This window comes from Bacillus rossius, chromosome 17 (assembly GCF_032445375.1).
Source record: "Bacillus rossius redtenbacheri isolate Brsri chromosome 17, Brsri_v3, whole genome shotgun sequence".
Lineage (NCBI taxonomy): Eukaryota > Metazoa > Arthropoda > Insecta > Phasmatodea > Bacillidae > Bacillus > Bacillus rossius.
Window position 1 is genome coordinate 1,553,960 of NC_086344.1, and position 23,738 is coordinate 1,577,697.

Sequence of the window (23,738 nt, forward strand, 5' to 3'; positions counted from 1 at the left end):
ATTTGTGCAATGGGAGTGCATGACTTGATGTAAGCTTTTGGACATACGCCATTGCTAAGCACATGTATGTCTGTAGAAGAAAACTGCAAAAAAAACACAAATAACAAAAACATAAATTTCTTTGTTTGTTGACCATATTCCTGTTGTGGAGTATTGTGTGGTGTTTAAATCCTGACAACAGCAATTTTTTGCTTAATTTATGTTTTTGTCATTTGTGTGTGTTTTTTTTAGTTTTCTTCTACAGACATGCATGTGCTTAGCAATGGCGTATGTACAAAAGCTTGCATCAAGTCACTAATGACGAGTTGTGTTTAAGAATACTCCTGACACAAACGCCCGAAATATTTGTGTTTGGAGAAAAAAATGTTTCTTGCAGCATGTTACCGAGAATTGCTGCAGCAAGATGATAGCCTGAGAAAGAGGGATGACGCGGATCAAGGACCTACTGGAGAGCACGAAGGACACGAAGGACACGAAGGATACGAAGGACACGGACACCAGGAAGTGGTGCGCGGACCTTCAGGACACGGCAAGTCGAGTCCTGCTTAGTTTCTATAAGAGGTTTTTGTGACAATTGACCCCAGCAAGGCGTCAGAAAGACGAAGACAGGACGTTGGCAATGGTGGCTTCAGGACGACTTTTCGGGAGGGGCCATCGCACAAAGAAAGGTCATAGTTTGCAAAAAACTTAAAGTGGTCAGATATTGGCCTTGTGAATATTATTTACAAATTACAGGTTTAAAATACAGAACCTCAGTAGCTCCATGCAACGTTTGATGAGATAAAAAATTTAACATATGAAATTAAATATTTAAGTTAAACATAAATATACACTAATCAATAAAATTGGTCTCGGGAGGGGCTATCGCCCCCACCGTCCCCCTTCTGTATCCGCTCTTGGGCCCGTTGGTGTAGTATCTTCGCAAATCAGGTGTACAATGTGGTTTGAACCTACTTTTTACGATCTCATTTATTGAAACTTTGACTGTGTATATCTACTTACTTTATATTAAAAGTGTGGCCATAAATTGAAAATTATTATTTTTTTTAAATTTAATCTCTGATTATCAGGATTTTACAATTTAATTCCTCCTCTTGTAGTTTCAAACTAATTTACCAATATGTAAAGGTATTAAAAATTCTATTTTGGGTGTCATAGGTAGAAGAATACAGACCTCGCTAATTCGTAAGTTGGCAAAGTCGTTTTGAGGGACAAATGCACTGGTTTTATTTCAGCTGTCGCACCACACTTTTCATTACGAGTTCTATAACACTTTGAGTAAGTAATAGGCATAGACACCCGATCACGAGCCGACCAATCCCACAGAGGGAAAGCCTCTGCACTTGGTATCTGCCAAAGAACCTGCTCAAGGTGAGACATGATTGGGTTCAGTACAGTCGAGTCTAGGATGGAGCGGTTTTTTTCGGTAAGGAGTGCTATAATTAGAGACCCGAAAAATTCGCGTGTTCATTTCGTGTTATGCTAAAATTCAAATAATTATACCTTAGTGCTGCTTCTGTCATTGGTTCAATATTTATCTGGAGGACTGAGGGCCAATTAGAGACCCTCACTCATAGAAGTGTCGAATCACAGGCCACCCATTCGAGACGACTCACAAGTCAGCAGCCAATGAACAGTTGGCATTTGCCCGAGTGTGTAGAGGATATTGGAGTCTATCCTGGAGGTCATTGAACCTGCTAATTTTCCGAGTCTCTAGTTATAAGTATCGCTTTGCCACACATAATTTATATTTTTTTGATTAAGATTAAGAATTTCACTAGTTCACTAGATATAATAGAACATATATTTAAGAAATTTATTAAATAATAAATTGAATTATAAGTGCATTTCTCGTGTAAACAATGAATGGAAAATGTAATATTTAAAAATAATAATTGTGTGGCATTTTCGCATGTAAGTATTTAGCAATTGATAATACTGAACTAATTTACCAGCTACTTGCCTGGGAATTCATTCGTTGCGAATCAGCTTTGTTTCAGCGAGAGGTCTACTTTTTAGACTACAAGTATGATATTCAACAACATTCATTAAATGTTAATTTACAAAATTGTTAAAACGTTCTCAATAGTTGATTTTTATTTAATACTTAAATATATATATATATAAAGCAAGAAACACATAAAATAAACTATTTTAATAGTGTAATTATAATCATACAGCAAAAGTTACTTACCTTGTGTGATCTAGGCAGTCGGTGATATAGTGATTGCACTTGTTTTTCCACTACTAGTAGTAACTAAAAAAACAATAATGTAGTTCATTAGTCTCCAAAGAAGAGCTCTCTTCATTACTACTACGAATTATTGTTAATACTTAATTTTTTTATTTAACATCTGACTATTAAAAGCAGAGTTAAAACACTTGATTCAGGCTATTGGTATATGCAGAAGGTATTTACATAATTGCTAAAATATCATCCCGGAGTTTTCCTGAAGTTGTGTCGAATAAACAAGCAATAAGTTAGGTTGCCTACACTGTAATTTAAACCAAAGTGTTTGCGAAAATGATTTCAGTAACCAGATAGTCTATTCTAAAAAATTTATAGAGCAATTTCGTAAGTGTGTTTGAACTTTGCTCCCTGTAACATCAAATAATAATGTAATTGTTCTTGTAAATAATACATAGTAATTCTTTCTCTTTTTTAGGTGATGGCAAAGAAAGGATAAGGGTAAGAATATAATTTATTTTCTTAACCACCACACTTAATATTTTTTTCCTTATTTATTAAACACAATGTAATTATTTTTATTAAAAATGTTCATTCAATGACAGAGTAAATCTGTATGGCAATGATATAAATGCTTACTGAGCTTCTGTATTGTAAGATTTCAACAAGCAAAGATATTGACGTTTTCTTCTTTTTGAATTATATTAAAATACTTGGGTTTTAAATCTTAAGGTAAAAAATGGTCACTTTATGATCGTGCTATTTATTTATGAACTAGGGTATTCGATTATAAATTATTAATGTTTGTTATTCCTACGTTCACAGTGCATCATCGAAGAGAAAATGGAAAACGCAACTCTCGTAAGTAAAATATTACTACATGTTTGATTTTTCTAGTGCCTATTAAAATATGGAACTTCAAAATAATTTTCATTTTTTGTAAGAAAAAAAGCTTTAAGAGTTTAAGCTTCTTGAAATTTAAATAAATACCTTAAAAATTTCCACTTTATTCATAAAAGTATTAAATATAAAATATTTACATAAATCATAGATACTTCTTATATATAAAATTCTCGTGTCACAGTTTTCGTTGCCATACTCCTCCGAAACGGCTTGACCAATTTTTATGAAATTTTGTATGCATATTCAGTAGGTCTGAGAATCGGCTACTATCTATTTTTCATACCCCTAAGTGATAAGGGTTGTCCACCCCAAACATTTTTTTTTTAATTTTTTGGACAAACTTTTTATCTTATTTTTTTTATAATGTGGCATTAAAAATACATACAACCCTAAATTTTCACCCTTCTATCACCAACCCCTAATTTTTAATAGAATTTTATATTTTTCAACCCCAGTCGATAGTTGATCAATTAACGCTTGATCAACCTTCCCCGCCTACAGCGAGCTCATTACCTGGATGAACACATAGACCACATATTAATATGAAATTCCATCCCTAAGGGAGTGAAAAAGTGATAATTTCATTTTATAACAGAAAAAATCATAGGTCATAGACATACAAATAGTGAGTGAGTGTCATTTCTTTATGTCTGCCACACGATCATACACATAGTAAGGTCTGGCAAATTCATATTTGTCTCCTTGGTGAGACCAGCCCGCTCAGTGGAGCTCGCAGCGGCTAGCTAGATAGAGTTAGTTGCCTTGAATTTTAAACGCACCATCGTTTGATGCGTTTGTCATGTCTTTAATTTTCGTTTGTTTGTGCCGTATGCGTTCCTATACCATTCACCCAATTGCGATGAAATTTTGGTGAGTTGTTATGCGCATGCCCGTGAAGGTGTTTTCTGAGACGGTACAACTATTTTGCAATAGTTGGAGCACGAATCGTTTCAAGAAAATGCGTTTATTTCATATAATATAGCGGCACTTCGTCTGTTTTTGTTGTCTAAGTGCGCACGCATGAGACAATTTATTTAAATATAAAATAGAGATAGAGATAGAGTGATATATATAGCCTATACAGAGTGAGATTGAGAGAGACAGAGAGATAAGTTGAGATAGAGCGAGGTATAGAGAATGAAATGGGTTAGATAAAGAGATATATAGATGTATAGAGCTATATATAGATTTATATATAGAAGAGATAGAGATAGTGTGAGGTATATATGTAAATATGTAGATATAAAGAGATACATAGCGATAGAGAGATACATTGATATGTAAAGATGTAGATAGAGATAAATATATGTTTAGAGAGATGGATAGATGATTTGTATATGTGTAACTACTTCAAACATATTACAAAACAAAACTGAATGAGGCATTGCAATGCATGCCGAGCATTAGCTAGATAACGGAATCTTTTCAATATTAGTAATCTCTAATTTTTAAGCTTTTTTCTATAGTGCTTTATAGAGTCTAGACTACATACAGACCACCAATTTTTAGATATATAGGTACAGGTAAATAACTATACACTGGCAGAACGTCTGTCGGGATCTGAAAGTGATATAAATTATTTTGCACACTTGACATTGAAATTAAGAAGACAATTACTAACTACATGTGATTTCGAAAAAGGTCCCATACACCCTGTGTTCAGCCCGGGCAACGCCGGGTACTGCAGGTAGAAATTCCCTAGAAATAATTTATATGGCAAAACAACGTTTGCCGGGTCAGCTAGTGTACACATAAAAAAATACAAAAAAAAATATCATTGGGGTTTTCACATTCTTGAATATTTTTCGTTATAGGTACATATTATGTTTGTTTTTGGCTAAAACCACGGAGATAAAATATACTCTTATTCGAACAGGCCAACGTTAAAGGGTGTTAGTAATACAGAAAAAAATGAATTTGGTATACCTAACCATGAAACACACTAGGTTCTGTTGAAAAAATGTATCATTTCCAACCTTAATAGTGAGTAGCATCTATGTTAGTTTGTGGAAAAACTTTTGTTAAGAAACATATTCACGAAATATAACTGAGTGACTTCTACTTTCCAAAGTGCCCTTAACCTACACTCAGATTTAATTGTCCTTTAAATGACATATGCTTGAGTACTTTACTTCCGTGAACGTGATGACGTTCCTGAATGTTTTATTTGTCTGTAATAATCATGAAATATTTTTAAAAATTCCATCGCCTTTGAAGATGATTGCATCCAGACGAAGCGAAATATCATGAACATTGTCATGTACCAAGAAGTAAACTGGATGAAATATGTGACACCCTGGACGTGAAAGCCTTAACTCTAGATTCCTATAGATTATTTATATTCGTTAGTCTTTTATTCGTGCGATGAGGGCGCTGCCTGGTTGAGCGCACGTGCTCTTAAAGCGCTGGTGCACTAAGGGCGACAATAGCTCGCGTACTACATTTCTCTTCGTCTCTACGCACCAGGCACCAAACGGTATTCCCGACGGTAATGCAAATCTGTGGATTTTTTTATAAGTGACCCTGCAATAATGTAATGATGGAACTTTAAGTATCAAGTGACCTTTAAATTACCTGGGCCAAAATTTTCATTATTAAAACGCCAATGGAAACAGATATTTTACCGGTTTTTTTTCCTCTGTCCAGAAAATCCGTGCTATAAACGTAACGAAGAAACTAAACTACCGAAAGATATACCAATTCCCGTGATCAGACACAGTTAATAATTTTCCAACGGGTTGTAAATAGTGCGTTAACACAGGTTTGACGACCCAGCTAGGCGGGTATCTTAATATGTCTGTTAATCTACCTACATGCGTTGCTGTACAGTGACTATATATATATATACGTGACAATGTCTAATAAATCGATGAACGCCGGCTGCACGCACGAAAAAGTGTCCCGTTACGCACATTGATCCGTTACGCTGTGTCCCGTTGCGCTGATTGTACGCTTGCGCCGCATCTATCTCTCTTCCACTCGACTATTTATAAAGTGAAGTGAAAAGTTAATGTGGTTTTACGTGCTTATTAAAACAACAATTTCGGAAATAAAGGTTAATTATTCTTGCATTTTAAAAATCTGATTACTTGCATAATTTCAAGTATTTATTCTTTTATTATTAAAATAAAAATGATTCAATTTTATTCATAAAGTATGCAATCATTTCATCAATGTTTTGTTATGACGTTGTCACCTTTAACTATCGTCCGTAAACCGACTTTACAGACAACCATTTGTTTTTCAGGTGATGCAAGGCTCTCTCTCAGAATGGAATATTTTAAACCGCATATATGGCCTTCTAACGCCAAACGCGACCGCCTGGAGTCAGGAAAAAGTCCGTGAGATTGTCAACATCTGCAAAATGAGATCAGGTGAGATAAATGAACCGAATCGTCAAGAATAAAACAGTAACCAGTTTGTGCAGAAACTTCATACATTGAATTTATTGAAAATAATTATATTGAGGCTAATTTCAACACTGTATTAAGAGTTTAAAATATTTTGCTTTTTGCACAATTTATTAAGATATATTTTGAAAGACACAAAATACTGTCAGTTTTAATTGTGTTTCTTTGATATGCATACCAATAAAAGGATTTATATGAAGAAAATAAAACGAAATATGTTATTCCAAAATTTTAAATGTGGATATTTGCCTAATGACTAACAAATATAATTCAACAGATATATGACTAAGTTGCAGCTATATGGTAATAAAAATTTTCACAATACATGTGAAGACGTTTCCCTGGACTAAATATAACCAAACGAAAATAATTAGACTAAAGACATTATTGCAAGTTGTTAAAAAAATACTTATTATGCATCTTATGCATCGAAAAAGTATTTTATCACTGCTAACCACAACAATGATTTTGTGTCAACTGTATTTTTTTTAAATTTAATTAAATGATAAAAAAGAGATCAATTATGCTTTCATGAAAATGTTGTTCCATTGTGTAGTTTTATGAAAGAGTTTTCCACTGTTAAAATATTTCTTCACCTATAAAGTATTTGATAGACTGTGTCTAGTTCTGAGTCTTATGCAAGTGTATTTGCAATATATAAAGTATTCACACTTGGTTTTCCAAGTGTAAATTTAATTTTTTGTTAGTCGTTGACAGACTGTATTAATGTTGTGTCAAATTTCTTTGGTTTTTAGTATAGATGGTGGTTTGTTGTAGGAAAATTTTGCAAATAAGCACTTTGCACTAGTTAATGGGCTAATGAGAACCCAACTGCTAAATTACACAATTTTAGTTTTTTTTTTACTAATACATAAAATATAAATTGTATATATTTAAGTGTAAAGAACATTTTTAACAATAATTTAAAACAAAAACTGGCTTTTAATTATCATTTCCGATTTTAATCTGACTCAACTAATACAAATCCGTTAAACTTTTCTGATTTTCAAAGATTGGTTTTGGAAAAAGCTCTAACCTTTTTATAACCTTATTCTAACTCTCATAAAATTATAAATACTTTGTACGGTATTGTTTTTAGTATTACATAAAAATTAAATTATGAAAATCGCATGAAAAATTGTTTCTTGACGTACATGACTGCTCGTTTTAAAACCATTCTCTAACGTTTTCAAAGCATTACCTCCATACTGTTAAAAGGTTATAGGTAAAGAGCTAATGTTGGCTTAAAATAACACTTTATAGTTTATTAAACAATTATTAATGTAGTAAAATTGTTAAAGACTTGCTGTGTTAAATATTATTAATTATTAACAAGGAAACATAACCCAAAACTCTACATTTATGCTTCCTCTACTTAACAGCGTGCAAAGAAAGTCTGTCAAAATTAATTTTTTTTGCAGCCTACATCTTAACAGCCACCATTCTCTTCCTATTTCGATTTTTATCATTGTGAATAGCTTCTAACATGTCCTTTAACCTTTAGCCTCTTTGTTTTTATACTTACATATTCAGAATAAGTCTTTAAATTTAAAGGTTATATAATTTAAGACTACGTATGTTACATTGATAATCGATGTACCAAAATATTCATATTTATTTCCTGAGAGTAACTTAAACATCTAATATATATGGACAAAATATATTGCGTGTACTACCCATGCTAATTGTTAAACAGAGGTAATTGTAAGTATTTCCTCATACTATTGGAAATAATTACTTCCGAATTGCGTTAAACTTGTTTTAGAACCGACACAAAATATTTCCCGTCAAAAATTGTCGTTTAAAATACCTTACTTTATGAAAGTATTTGGATATATATTTGTCTGTATGTTGCACATGTTTTTTTTAAATGATCAAATCAGTAGTGCCCATAAAAAAATTCAAGGTAAATAAACAGAAAGAGCAGACTAATTAAAGAGATAGTGAAATATATATGTATATATGTAAATCAGTTTAAAAGCTTTGTATAGCAACACAACGAGGGCAGAAAAGGTCATAAAATATGAATTAGGACGAGAAATAGACAAGACACATGAACTCATAGTCGCAAACTCGTTAGTTCTCAAATATAGTTCCAATGACATACGTATACATTTGCCATTGCTTTTCTGCTTTTGTTTTAAAATTAAATTAATTTGGTTATCTTTTTTTTTGTAAGCAAACCTCGTGTTTATTTTTTCTTATTTTGTAACTGAAGGTGTGAAATATGTAAAAACGGGTACCTATTTTGCGAACTGTCAAATTTGAGATATGTTACATGACGGAATCTGGACGCTTCTTTCTTCAGGAAATATGTCTACAGTAACCACTCAGGAAAAAAAAAACCTTCACAATTATTATTCAGCAATGAAATAAGGTTTTTTTATATTTAAATTATTATTTTTTTTAATTTGTTATTTAAAAACATGTTAACGTGTTATTTTCTCAGTTTTATTGACGTAACAACGTCTAATAAATCTATGAACGCCGGCTGCACGCTGTGTTCCGTTACGCACATTGTTCCGTTACGCTGTGTCCCGTTACGCTCATTGTTCCGTTACGCTGTGTCCCGTTACTCTCATTGTACGCTTGCACCGCACCGACAGAAGTGAAAACTTAAAACTTTGTTTATAAATGTGTAATATGAAATAATTTCTACGTCAAATGTACGTAAGAAAATGAATCTTATTACTAGTATAATTTCAAATATTTATTCTTTTATTATTAAAAAAGTTGCATCTGTCGGTGACTGCAGTAATAATAGGTTATGTTAGATATTTGATTACAGTTTATTTACATGAAAACTTGTTCATATTTATATTTAAACTTTATAGCTAAACGCCAGTTTTTAAAATTAATTACAAGTCATCTACACGTGAACTGTTTCTTCGACTGTTTATAAAGTGAAGTAAAAAGTTAATGTGGTTTTCATTGCTTATTACAACAACAATTTCGGCAATAATGGTTAATTATTCTTGCATTTTTAAAATATGATTACTAGTATAATTTCAAGTATTTATTCTTTTATTATTAAATAAAAATGATTCAGTTTTATTCATAAAAGTATGCAATCATATCATCAATATTTGTTATGACGTTGTCACGTTAAACTATCGTCCGTAAACCGAATTTACTGACAACCAATTTTTTTATTTTTTATTTTGAATATTTGTTGACCTCACCACAATATTATCGTCCGTTCTCGCACCGGCTGAATAAAGGTGTCGACTTGTGTTCTTCCAAATAAAATGTTGTAAATATTTTTTTTCAGAACAAAATTTGTACGGTGTAGCTACAAACTGCAGCTCGGGCGCTTCTGATTGGGCAAAGTGTCTTCATCTCCAGATGATTGTGGTGAGACTATAGATTTATATGTGTACTACAAAGCTTTAAAAATACTCTCGTACTTTCAGGGAACAAAATATCGTACTTAGTGAATTTAAAAACGACACTGAGTTGTTGCATGCAGGCCTGTCTTCACTGCGTAAGATTTGGGTTCCAGTCCCGGGTAAGGTATTGCTGAAAATGGGTAGCAGTTGTCTACAGCAGTTAAAAAAATAGTCAAACAGTCAGAAAATTGTGACAATCAATGAATGTGTGCCAATGTATCAAACTCTACTGCTAACGCACGTAAAGTACACATTAATTTGTATATTTTCATTAAATACTTTATCGAAGAAATGCAAGAAGTGTACAAAAATCATCTGAGGTTTTTTAATATAAGTAAGCATTAAAAAAATTTAATTACCAATGAATGAAACATAATTTTTGTTTCTTATATAATGAGAAATTTAAAATCTTGGATGACATGCTTATTTCATGATGCAAACATTACAATATAAAGCAAGTAAAATTTCAGTAAATGCATGTGTATTTCGGTATTACATGAATTTCTCAAAACACTTTCATTAGATATAAATATTCAAATTGTATTAGAAAAATTTGTAACTAAATGTTATAAAGCTTAGTAAATTATTTTTTTTGTCCCTTTGTACTTATTAAATACTCATATTGCATGTTTCCATTGCAAACAAAAATAAAAATGTAATTGTGAACTTTATCAAATATTGAACTATCTATACTAATATTATAAATCTGAAGAGTTTGTTTGCTTGTTTGTTTGTTTGAACGCGCTAATCTCAGGAACCACTGGTCCGATTAGAAAAAAAAATGCAGTGTTGGATAGTACATTTATCGAGGAAGGATATAGGCTATATTATATTATCAATAACATTAGGGATCCTTACTAAAAGTCCAATTTAGAATCAAATGCGTTGGAGGGGGTTAGATACAACATGCAGTACACGTACGAAGTGTGTGTTGACGATGCCGCAGGCGCTAGAAGTTTATTTCCTATTGCATATTAACATTGTTGCCACGCACTAGATGCCTTATAATTCTTAATTTTCCCATACAAGTAAAAAGCACCCGTGTTATATTAACAACGAAGCAATCAGTACCCTTATAAGAGTTCAATTAGTATTTAAAAACTTTTTATCACTTTAAATCGCAAACCTAAACTATTGTTTTTTTTTCTTCTCTCTCTGTGTTTAATTTGTTTTTTTATTGCCCTTTTTTTAAGTATATATATTTTACAGGCTTGAAACTTCACAGTAATGTTCCTTATGTTACGCAGGAAAACATTTTCCGAAAATTAGATCCCATGGGTGGTTAAAACCAGGCAACAGTGGGTACTTTGTCTGCATGAGAACAGTATTTTGCATTGTTGATGCCTTCTGCGTCTCCATGGCAACGGGCATCGCGCGGCAGTGGCGTACCCACAAGGAGGGGCATGTATAATGAGCGGCGCAAGAGTGATCTGCCTGTAGACTGACTTAGCGAAGTACGGGTACATCAGTTGTACGTTGCGTGCACGAGTCGGGAAACCATCAGCGCTATTCATTTTCTGTCCGGTACATTATACAGCATTGTAATAAATTTTCACTGAATTTTTTTTTATTTACCATTACTGTAAATGGGAGATGTGGCTTAATTTTTTTCCATTAGTATAGCCGTGCGAAGCCGGGTCGGGCAGCTATCAGGGATAAAATAGAATATTTTGATAGAATAAATTGAGATCAATTTATTCAATATTTTTTTTATGTTTACATTTTAAAAAAATTGTTAAAATAAGTATTTGCAGCATTTTTTTTATTTGAAAATTTTAATTTTTGTTTTTTATTTTATTAACATTAAAAATATAATTCTTAAATATTGGAAATGTGTTCGACAGGTGATCCTTAAAATAATGTAACATTTTGGTAATGAAAAAATGCATTAGTAAAAAGTTTAAATTTCAATGATTTTTTCGTACGTTAATTAAAAAATTAATAATTTGTTTTCAAGGATTGCTGATATTACTATTTTAACTAAATTACCCAGTATGAAAAATTAATAAAAACATTTTAAATCATTTGTATAGTCTGCATATTAAAATCATTTATGGTTAGGCAGAAATAAAAATCCAATAAACGATGTAAATATTTTAAGACTAATAGTTTTAGATACTATAACAAAAGTGAATAGAAAAACATACTCAAAGAAGTGTGATATGGTCAAAACTTTATATTAAGAATAGAAGTCAATCTTAGTATGTACAAAAATGAAAATGATATTTGGTAAAACATGTTGCTTAAATTATATTGTGAAGTGAATATGATAACTAAACAAGCCATTCTAAGCTTATACTATGTTAAAGTAAAAATTTCATATGTGTGTATTTAATTTTTGTTTCAGGAATGCCCGGACGAGTACTGGAACCACAGTAAGTTTGTCAAATATGTCTAATTATTAATGACCAAGGGACATAGAAAACGTTTATTCAAAAGGAGTAAATAACACTAACACGAAAGCTATTGCTAGATTTGGTTTCTTTGGTCAAATTGTTCCAAAATCTGAAGAAGAAGAAAATTCGTTTGATTTTATTTAGATAAATTACAATTTGTCATACACTTTAATATCTTTATTTTTAAATTAGAAAATTATTTTTCCAAAGGCATAACAACAATGGGGTGCCATTAAAATTTTTTTATAGTAATTGTAATCCTATTACTTTTAGATCCAATCACATAATTGTATTTGAAGTATGATAGGATTTTTAAATACGATGTTAAAATCATCGCATAAAATTACATAATATTAACTGATGCACGGCAAAAATAACTATCAGTATTTCATTATATATTAGTGTTTTATTGTTGAATAAATATTTTATGAAAAATAATAAAAGAGTTACTCTTTTTATAAAAACAACATTCTATACTTCATCGGGTTGTGAACGCATTGTTATATTATTAATTGTTTCAGAACATTTACAAGAGCTGTCATCACAAGCTTTGATAAGAAGGAAATATTTAAGGATTTTAATTAGATAGATTCAGAGCATTTTTGGCTGGGTAAAACGTGGAAATCCACGGCATAATGTTGTTGATAGTGATGTGTGTGTGAAGTTCCTAACAACATTGGAGAAAAGGTAATTTACCATGAATATTTCTGTTTAATTAATGTAATAACAGTTCCATTTTATTGATAAAATTCGTTCCAGAACCAAGACTTAAAATCGTTATTCATTAGCTCGTTTATCCCCAGGTAGGATGCTTGACGTTCCAGGTCACAGTGCAACAGCTTCAATGGTTTCTTTTCCAAGTGACCAATTCAACAGTTTGAACGCTTGCTATTGCAGTTACCAGTGCCACACCATAACGCTTGTTGTTTCTAATGATCACTGTAATAAATTGAACGCTTGATGCTGCAGGTTTCCAGTGCAATAGCTTGAAAGGTTTATTTTCCAAGTGACCAATGCAACATATTGAACGCTTGCTGTTGCAGGTGACCAATGCAACAGATTGAACACTTGCTGTTGCACGTTATCAGTGCCACAGCATTAACGCTTGTTGTTTCTAATGACCAATGTAATAACTTGAACGCTTAATGCTGCAGGTCTAATGTCCAACAGCTTGAAAGGTTTCTTTTCCAAGTGACCAATGCAACAGCTTGAAAGCTTTCTGTGGCAGGTGACCAATGCAACAGATTGAACGCTTGCTATTGCAGTTACCAATGCCACACAATAACGCTTGTTTCTAATGACCACTGTAATAAATTGAACGCTTGATGCTGCAGGTTTCCAGTACAACAGCTTGAACGCTTGATGTCCCAAGTGATCAATGCAACAGCTTGAACACTTGCTGTTCCAGGTGACCAGTGCAACAGCCTGAAGGAATACCTTGTCACGTGTCCCAACGGCCCACCGCCGCCTCCACCGCAGGGAGTCTGTGTCTTGTATTCCCCAACGCCGAACATTCCCATTTTGGGATTAATCCGGAATGGACTGAAAAAAACCGTAATGCATCTCACGAGGAACATGCCGCAAGAAGCCGGGGATTATATTTCTGGGAGCGTTCACCGGTAAATGCAGTAGGTCTGCCGCGCCCGAGAGGTGACTGCGGCGGACATAGTCTACCTCCGAGCAGTCGGCGCGGCGTACAAGTGAGTAACACTACATAACGAACCTACAGTTAGTTCGCTGTAAAACCTAGCAAACCTAGCCGGTTCCGCGGTTTCGCTTGCGCAATTTCAGGGTACTTCTAGAAACCTTCAATTGAATGATAAGTACGTGATTGATTCCAAACATTATTTATTTCAAATAAATAGACAATTTCATGAAAGGTTTTTTTCATAACGAAAACCTTTATGAATGATATTTTTTAAAAGGTTGTTCGTAGGCCTTTTTAATTTTTGACGTGACAACGTCTAATAAATCGATGAACGCCGACTGCAAGCACGAAAAAGTGTCCCGTAACGCACATTGTCCCACTACGTATGTGTCCTGTTATGCTTATTATACGCATGTGTGACATCTCTCTTCCACTCGATTGGAACAACCATCGATTTGACTTTTCAATCATATTTTCGTCGTTTGAATTGTTAATATTATGTAATTTAACGATCGTCCACCGATTTTCAGCACAATCGGTACGGTTATTAATTTCCCGCCTACCACTATAAAAAATAAACATGGCGGACTACATACGTTTTTAAAACTTCCACAACACAAAACAAAATTTTTATAAAGATATATACAACATCTGAAATAATAGTTTCACAATGGCCTCGTGGCCGTGTGCTTAGCATCGCTGACTATAAATCTAAAGGTTAACGGATCGAATCCTGGCTGCTGCGATACCTTCATTTTTGTACTTGTAAAAATAAATATGGCGCGCGCGACACTACAAAAGTAATAAATATATTTGAATTAATGAATGCAAATAAAAGTAAATTTATCAATTAAATTGTAAATTTCATTTCACTCTTTCTTTGTAACCAAATAAAATAGTGATAATTCAATAAAAATGATTCAATTTTATTCATAAAAGCTTTGAATATATATACTGTATAGAAGACGCGAGTGGATAGGATTTACTCTACGTTTTTCAGAAGCGAATGATGAGCAGCTTGGGAACTTCACCGCTGCAGTGCGCTGCCGTAACGCCCTGTATCGGCTTAGTTGTTATTTACACGTTAGAGTGCAGCACTGTCGCCCGCTGTCATTCCCCGCACCCCCCATCTATCATTCGCTGCAGCTCAAGGTCGTTCAACGGGAGGGGGAAGGGGTGTTTGAAGAGTTCGACACTTGTCCGCTAGGGACCACCACAAGTCGATGGCCTAGAGATGGTGGCGATTGCGGCGGTGAATTAACCAACTACCTCAAAATCGTATTAGAAATTTTAACCTGGGCTGGCGACTTCTATATAGTATATATATTCAAAGATAAAAGTATGCAGAGGTAGATTTATGATACAAAAAAATATTTCTTCCTCAAATAATATAATATTTTAATGCCTAAATGGTTTGGTTGCAAAAACCTATTACCGCTCAGTCTCAGGCGGCCGAATATAATATTTCAATTTATTCTGGATCAATCATTTCATCAATGTTTTGTTATGACGTTGTCACGTTAAACTATCGTCCGTAAACAGACTTTACAGACAACCAACTTTTTGTTATTTAATAAGTATCTGACTTAAAAACTTCTCTTTTAGAATTATTCACACATTAAGGCTGGAAATTTGCTGAATGTTAAAATATGGTTGGTATTTATTGTGTGTATATTTTTGGACCCTAGTATCTTTTGCTATGCTTGGTAAGCTTGGAGATATAATTGAAAAACTTCAAACGAAATTTACCAGTTTTAAAGGTTTAGTGATATAATTTTGCTGTTTTTAAAACTGTGGTTGGTATTTTTCGTATGTTTTTATTGGTACCTTAAATTAATAACTAGCTTAATTTAATTCAGGGATATAAAATTTAATCCTAAAACATCCATATCCCTTTTTCCCCTAAAAAAAGGATGAATATCGCAAAATATAAATATATACAATTTTTAGAGATTTCGTACGTTCATTATAAATGGTACTCATTACCATTTTCTACGCCATAATAAATTCGGTGATATTATTATTAATTATTGAAAACGCTTTTCCCTTTCTCAGAAATTAAAGGGTGAATTTTGCAAAATGCAAAAAAAAAATGGTTGATAGTTTTCGTATATTCATTATTAGTGCTAAAAATAATTTATAAAAATAAAATAAATTCGGAGAAGTAAATGTTATCTAACACCATACTCACGCTTTTCACCACATATGGGTTGAATTTCACAAAATATAAGATTGTGGTCGGTGGTCTTCGTATGTTTATATGTGGTACTGAAACAATTAAATGCACTTAATTAAATACAGCGATTTAAATATTAATGTTAAAAAATTACTTACATCTTTATTGCTTTTTAAGGAATGAATTTCAGAAAATAGAAAAAAAAGTTAGTAAGAAATTTTTGTAAGTTTATTATTGGTACCCAATATTATTTATAAATTTTGAGATATAATTATTTATTTTTAAAACCTACTTACCCTTCTTTCACCCCTTAAGGATTTAATTTATAAAAAAAATAAAATTATGGTTCGTAGTTTTGTATGTTAATATTTTGTACTCAATAAAGTGTTTCTGTGCTTGATTATTTTAGAGATATTATATTATAACCATATTTACTCAATTTTCTCCCTTTATGGATGTAACCATGTAATTATATATGGTCTAATTATAAGTTAGCCAAAGACATTTCTAAGAAAAAGAATCGAAATCCGTCCAAATAGTTTTTGATTGATGCTCGAGCAAACTGCTAAACTGACAAACAGTCAAACAGACAAATTTTTAGATACTGAATATTTGGTTTTCTCAATAATCTAAATAGCAATTTTAAATAGTTTTGTTTATCATATTATCCAATGAAGGAAATTTTAATTTGAAAAGTTTTATTATTAGTATAGATATTTTTAAGATGTTCAAGATTTTTTTTACTTCATGTTTTAAATTTTTGGATTCTATAATAATGTTCGTGAGTACTGGGCTTATTTCTGTCGAGTCCTCAGTGGCCACGATACTACGGTATCCTGGTTCTTTGATATTAACAAGTTTTCTTTAATCACATGGTTGGATTTACCACCATATTTATAGAGAACATCGCCTCAAGTTTCTGTGTATAATCGTTATATAGTTTACCTTGACGCTCTATATTTTAATAAATAGAATTTTCGATCTAACCTATTAGCTCTGAAGCTAACTCAAGACGACAATACACAATTACTGGCATGTGCAGCTATAAATACTTTATTAATTTATATATATTTATTTGAAATAAAACCTACTTAACTTAGTTTATTTACATCATAAATCATCCATAGTTCAAGCATTTCATATACAGTGGAATCCGTTTATAATGACATCGAAGGGACATGTCATAAAAAGCGTTTTGTGAAAAAAATTTTTTTTAGGTGAATACTTATGTATTTTAATAGAGAAACTTAGCATATAAACACGTGTACGAACATGTTACATATATGTACATATTGTTCATTTTTATATTAAGAAATCTGTAATTTTTGTATGCTTTTGTTTATTCATTTTTTGTAATAACAGTCTCTAATACTATTGTGTATAGAAGACATCGCCATGGTCAAATTACTATCATTTTGAATATTGCTATGAACAAATCGTGATAATAATTCTGCAGCCTTTAATGCCTCTTCTGCGGTAGGTAATGTTGCTTCCTCGACTTCATCTTCCCTTTCCACATCACTTTTGAGGTGTTCCCTAGCATTAATGATCTTTACGATATTTTCTTCGGAGGGTTCTTCGGATGTGAGAAGAGCACTATCGATGTCAACATAATCTTCCCACATTTCCGGTGCTTCTAAAGAATCTGAATTTAGGTTTCGTGACCACAAATATAAAGGGAGGTCATCTTCTTCATCAAATTCATGTTTTGCTGTTTGAACAGGTAAACCGTCGTGGTTTCCAATGAATCTAGCATGTTTTAAACAGTTGTGAATGGTACTTTGTGACACTTTATTCCAGGCATCATTAACCGTCAGAATTGCATTTAGCACCGTTATTTTTGTAGAAGAGTTGTTTTCATTAGCATCAAGACAATTAATCATTTTGAGCACAAGGTTTTTTTTAAAATTAGTTTTGAGTGATCGTATTATTCCCTGATCCATTGGCTGTAGTACTGATGTTGTATTCGGCGGAAGGAAAGCAAGTGTTATAGACTTTAAATCAGTAAGATGCACCGGGCAATTATCAACCAGCAATAAAATCTTTTTCTTCTTCTTCACCAAATCACGGTCCCAATTTCGAAGCCATTTTTCAAAAAGCTCTGACGTCATCCAAGATCTACGATTGTTATCATAATCAACAGGTAACGATTTGACACTGCTAAAACATCTTCGTTTTTGTGACTTTCCAATAACCAGCAATTTCTTTTTCTCTGTGCCACTCATATTTTCTGCTACCATGACAGTTATTCTGTCTTTCGACAACTTGCCTCCACTACAATTCTCACCTTTAAATTTTAAAGTTTTTTCCGGCTTTAATTTGTAAAAAAAGTCCAGTTTCATCAGCATTAAAAATCTCATCATCAGAAAATTGTGTTCTTAGATTCGGCCACACAGACGTCAACCAGTTTGTTGTTGAATTTTGATCAACAGACGAAGATTCACTGACAAATTTTCCCGCCACAATGTTATGTCGTACTTTAAAACGACTGATCCAGCTTGCAGAACAATTGAAGTCTAGAATACCTAAACGCGTGGCAAAAATATTTGCCTTTTCCTGTAGCATATGGCCGCTGACAGGTATTCCCTTGTTTCTCGTGATTTTAAACCACTGAATTAATGCTTGATCAATATTTTCTTGTCGCGATTTTCGAAGCCTTTTCGGTTTCAAAACATTTGAATTGAACGATTGCTTAATCCGGTTCTTGTTTTTGAAAATCTTTGAGATGGTCGAATGACCCACGCCAAATTCCTTTGCGAAAGAAGAGTTTGATTCTCCATTTTCTAATTTGCATATAATTGCACCTTTCTCCTCAATCGTTAATGCTTTACGACGTTGAGATGACATTTTTTCCACAGGATATCACAAACAACAATGCGTGACCTTCAAGTGTCAATTACTCACTGAGGTTCAAAACAAAAACGAGCCAAGTGCCACGTCATCGGGAATTAACGAACATTGCCGAAGGTGTAAAGAATCATGTCGATCATTATAATCGGACACAATTTATTAAAAATGGGTCACAATAAGCGACATGCCACTGTAAGAAAAGTCATTACATCCGACTTATTTACAAAGAATTTTATATGAAAACCAAATTTCGTTGTGTTATTACGTCATAATATGCGGTTCGTCAGTATAGGCGGAGTCATAATAAACGGATTCTACTGTAAATTGAAAATAAAGTGTTGGTAATTAAATTAATTTTAATAACATATTTATTTTTTAAAAAAAGGCCATTATAATTTTAAGCAACAACCGGAAATATAAAATTAGGGAGAACACGTATAAAGAGGAAAAAAAGAAGTTGGTTCAAATAATATAAATAATTAAAATATAGGTTATTATAACATTTAGTGTAGAATTTATAGAAACTAGCAAACATTTTAAATTTTTAAGTAATGTTTATCACAGAAACAATATCGTCAATCAAAATGTTCTTTTTTTTTCAGCATATGAAAATGATTTATCTCAATGGAGTTTATTAGTAAATTGGTTATGATGGTTAGAAATTAGATTATGAATTAAACTATATGATAAAAAAAAGCATTTCGATCGTCTACGTTACCTCCTGACATTGTTGTTTTTCAATCAGGGACGGTAAAAAAAATTCAATTTAATTGGCAGTATTCGTAAACCAAATATCAGGTGTTGGTTTAAAAGTGACATTTAAAATTGGAGATAAATTTTACGATACAGTCTCAACTCTACATTATCTTCCATGCGTACTAGCCCCGAGTGTGACTACTTGTAGTTGCTTTAACCAACTAACCTTCAGTGTTTCATTTTATTGTTGTTAAAGAATTTGTATTTTTTTTGCAGGACTACCATTGCAAGTCTCTCATCACACATTCAATTGGAAAGATTCAAGACCCAGCGGGATCAACGCTTTGAGCCGTGACTGCAATTAATCCAACTGAGCAAACCTCCGCTAGCTTTTTAAAGAGCCAATACTTATTTTGGAACGTGTGAATTGGTACTTATGTGCTGTAAAACCTATTAAAATTGTTTGACATTGCATTCGTTCTCTTTATTCAGTACTTGGGCTTCAAACGATTTCCGTACCCTTTTCTAACAAAAAAAAATTGGTTGTCTGTAAAGTCGTTTTACGGACGATAGTTTAACGTGACAACGTCAAAACAAAAAATTGATGAAATGATTGCATAATTTATGAATAAAATTGAATAATTTTTATTTTAATAATAAAAGAATAAATATTTGGAATTATACTAGTAATCCGATTTTTAAAATGCAAGAATAATTAACCATTATTGCCGAAATTGTTGTTGTAATAAGCAATGAAAACCACATTACCTTTTCACTTTACTTTATAAACAGTCGACGAAACAGTTCACGTGTAGATGCAAGTTGTGTGATGCCGCTGTCTTTCTTCTCCTTGGACGCATAGGCCAATCGAGTGGAAGAGAGATAGATGCGACGCAAGCGTACAATTAGCGTAACGGGACACAGCGTAACGGAACAATGTGCGTAACGGGACACGTTTTCGTGCGTGCAGCCGGCGTTCATCGATTTATTAGACGTTGTCTTGTCAAAAAAAAAACATGAAAACCACAAATCTCAAACATTTTAGATCTTCTTTTAAATCTATTTACAGATTTTAAAACTAAAATACAGTAACACAATGTAATCATTGGAAAAAATAGAATTAATATATCAGTATAAAGAAAACATATAATAATGTAATAGTTATAGAACACTAATTAGAAATGTTCTGTTCTTCAAAAATATCAAACTTTAAATTGATATATGTATAAAAAAATATATTTATATGTTTGATCATTTTTGAACGAGTACGTGACAAGTAAAAATAATTTTATCCGTGGTTTATGGAAATCTCAAATCTCAAATAAAGTATAGTCAAGTAAATTATAATAACTGCAACTTCATAAAGTATCAAGCTAACATTACTATTGCAAATAATTAAGATGACTATCAAAAAACTTTGGGAAATTAATTAAAAAGTATTACATTCGGCTTTAAGGGAATTTTCTTTTACAAATTTTTTAAACTAAATTATTATGACAGATTTTAAAGAAAAATAATAATGAATATCATGAAAGAATAGTTTTATGAAAGATAAATAATAGGCAGTATTATGTTTGCATTCAACATTAAACTTGACTGCAAGGATTACAATATTATTATACATCATATAGAAAAATTCCCAAAACCTAGCTTAAAAGCACATGAATAATTAGAAACTGTATATTCTTAGTGGAACTGCTGAAAGTTATCCTGTAGCTATATAACTAAAATAACCTTCAAGAAGAGTAACAAGCTTTACACTTCAGATAGCTTCTGAATGATTTAAGTGTGTTGGAATGTTAAGATTATACTTTTAACGTATCAGTAAGAAAATATCAGTTTATTAAGTTTGGGACCAAAGAACATTTTGATATCTCTACAGGGATGGACATTAAATCAAAGTTTGTCAACAAAAACTTAACATAAGGTTTGAGAAAGCTTTAAATACTATTGAAAATCACTGCTTTGGAATATTTTTACCGTCGCTTCGGTTCAAAACCAAATTTACAATGTTGTAAACCGCTCGGTTCAGAAATAAAATTGTTAAGCTCAAGCTAAACATGAGAGGCTATTTCTGACATATAGTTTGTTCACGAAAATTATATTTCTACTAGATAATGCCCGGCATGCGTTGCAATGCCTCAATCAATTTTTTTTTGTAATTTTTTAAACGTATACTAAGCATCTCTCTTTATCTCTCTAATTCTCTATCTCTCTATGTATATCTCTATAACTCTCTCTATCTTTCTAGTTATATCTCTATCTCTCTATATATCTTTCTACATATATATCTCTATATATGTTTCTAGCGGACCCGACAGACATTGTCCTGCCCAAATGTACTTTTTGTGAGATATGGATATGGCGGTAAGTATTTCTACGCTGGACATTTTGTATCTTCTCATTATACATACCCCTCCTCTTGGGCACGCCACTGCCGTTACCAAAAACCTTTCCCATGGTTACACAGAAGGCAACAACAATGCAAAAGCCCGTTGCCATGGAGGCTAATTATCAACAATGCTTAGTTTTTTTGCTTTTAAATCGTGTTTTTTTTTAGTTTTTTCTTAACTCAGAATCGAGATAAAATATCCAATTGTGAATCTAAACCATCCTCGAATCCCCGTGAACTCACACAAAAAATTTCATCAAAATCGGTTTAGCCGTCTAGGAGGAGTTCAGTGACATACACACGCACACAAGAAATATATATATAAAGATATTATCCATCCCAAAAAACGACTAAAGAATCTTTTGAGATAATAATAATAATCTTATTTCGTTATAAAACTAATAGCAACTTTTTATACAAAAACTTAAAATGCATTGTAGGCTAAAAAGATAAAAAGGAAAAATTAGATTGTTTTAACCATCAGTTTATTTTTTCTGGTTTGAATTCATTGAACTATTAAATAAATTCTCGCGATTTTGAGTATTTGTTAACCAAATATCAGGTGTTGGCTTAAAAGCAACATTTCATATTTGAGACAAGCAACATGGTATAGTCTTTAAAGTCCACTATCATCCTTTTGCACTAGCTCCGAGTAAGACTAAGTGTATTAGGCTTAAACAAACTAAACCTCTGTGTTTCACTTGAATGTTAGTAGTATCTATCGGCCGGTAGGGTGCGACAAAATAAAATTAATATTTTTTTTTTCGGAACGATTTATTTCGGAATTTTTTTTATTGTTATAAGAAGAAAAACGGCCAAAAATAATAGAATAGGTTAACAGCTTCCGTTAGTGCACTGTAATTAAAGTTAATAGAACATTTCAAACAGCGCTCTTTATTTGGAATTTATTTTAAATAAGTAAAAATCTTTTAAAATAACCAAGTTTTAGTTTTCAATGTTTGTTTTATGGTTTAAAGAATTAAATTAATTAAATTATGATCACTAACTTATTTTATTTCCGTTCGAGCAACGTCTCAGAAAAATAAAACATAAATTATTTTTTTTTTCTAATTTTGTAATTTTCATTGTACATTTCTTCTTTCTTTTTGCTAGAATAAAACTACTCAGAAATCACCACATGGAGTTCCACCCACACCCTAATCATCCAACCATCCAATTTTTGGGTGTCGTATTTACATTACATTTACAACAATTTACTATGATCTTCTTTAGAGTAGGATTCTGTGTTTATTATTTTTTATTTTTTTAACTACTACACATTTAATGTCTGTTTTTTTTTTTCAAACGACGCATGAACGATATAGACTCCAGTGTTGCTCGGATATAGCCATCTCTTGATTCATACCCACATACTTTAAACGAGGCCTCTGTCAGAAGTTGGACGCATCCCTCCACAGCCTGGGTGTGACAGGAAAACATTTGTATTTCTCTGATGGGTGCAGTGTCTGAATTGACAAGTAATAATTAGAAACCGGAAAAATTCGCGGGTTCAATGACCTCCAGGATAGACTCCAATATCCTCTATGCACACGGACAAATGCCAGTTGTTCATTGGCTGCTGACTTGTGAGTCGTCTCGACTGGGTGGCCTGTGATTCGACACTTCTATGAGTGAGGGTCTCTAATTGGCCCTCAGTCCTCCAGATTAACAGTGAACCAATGACAGAAGC

The 23,738-nt window shown here is 32.4% G+C and overlaps 1 protein-coding gene across 1 annotated transcript; it reads left to right on the top strand.

Annotated features, from left to right (window-relative positions):
• The first annotated feature begins 382 nt into the window (after positions 1-382).
• Positions 383-20,130, top strand: LOC134540677 (uncharacterized). Its single transcript, XM_063383550.1, has 8 exons — positions 383-529; positions 2,667-2,689; positions 3,014-3,049; positions 6,339-6,465; positions 9,773-9,855; positions 12,238-12,265; positions 13,695-13,986; positions 19,933-20,130. The coding sequence occupies exons 3-7, from the start codon at positions 3,032-3,034 to the stop codon at positions 13,907-13,909; spliced, it is 471 nt and encodes a 156-aa protein (XP_063239620.1). The 5' UTR covers positions 383-529; positions 2,667-2,689; positions 3,014-3,031; the 3' UTR covers positions 13,910-13,986; positions 19,933-20,130.
• Positions 20,131-23,738: the final 3,608 nt, after the last annotated feature.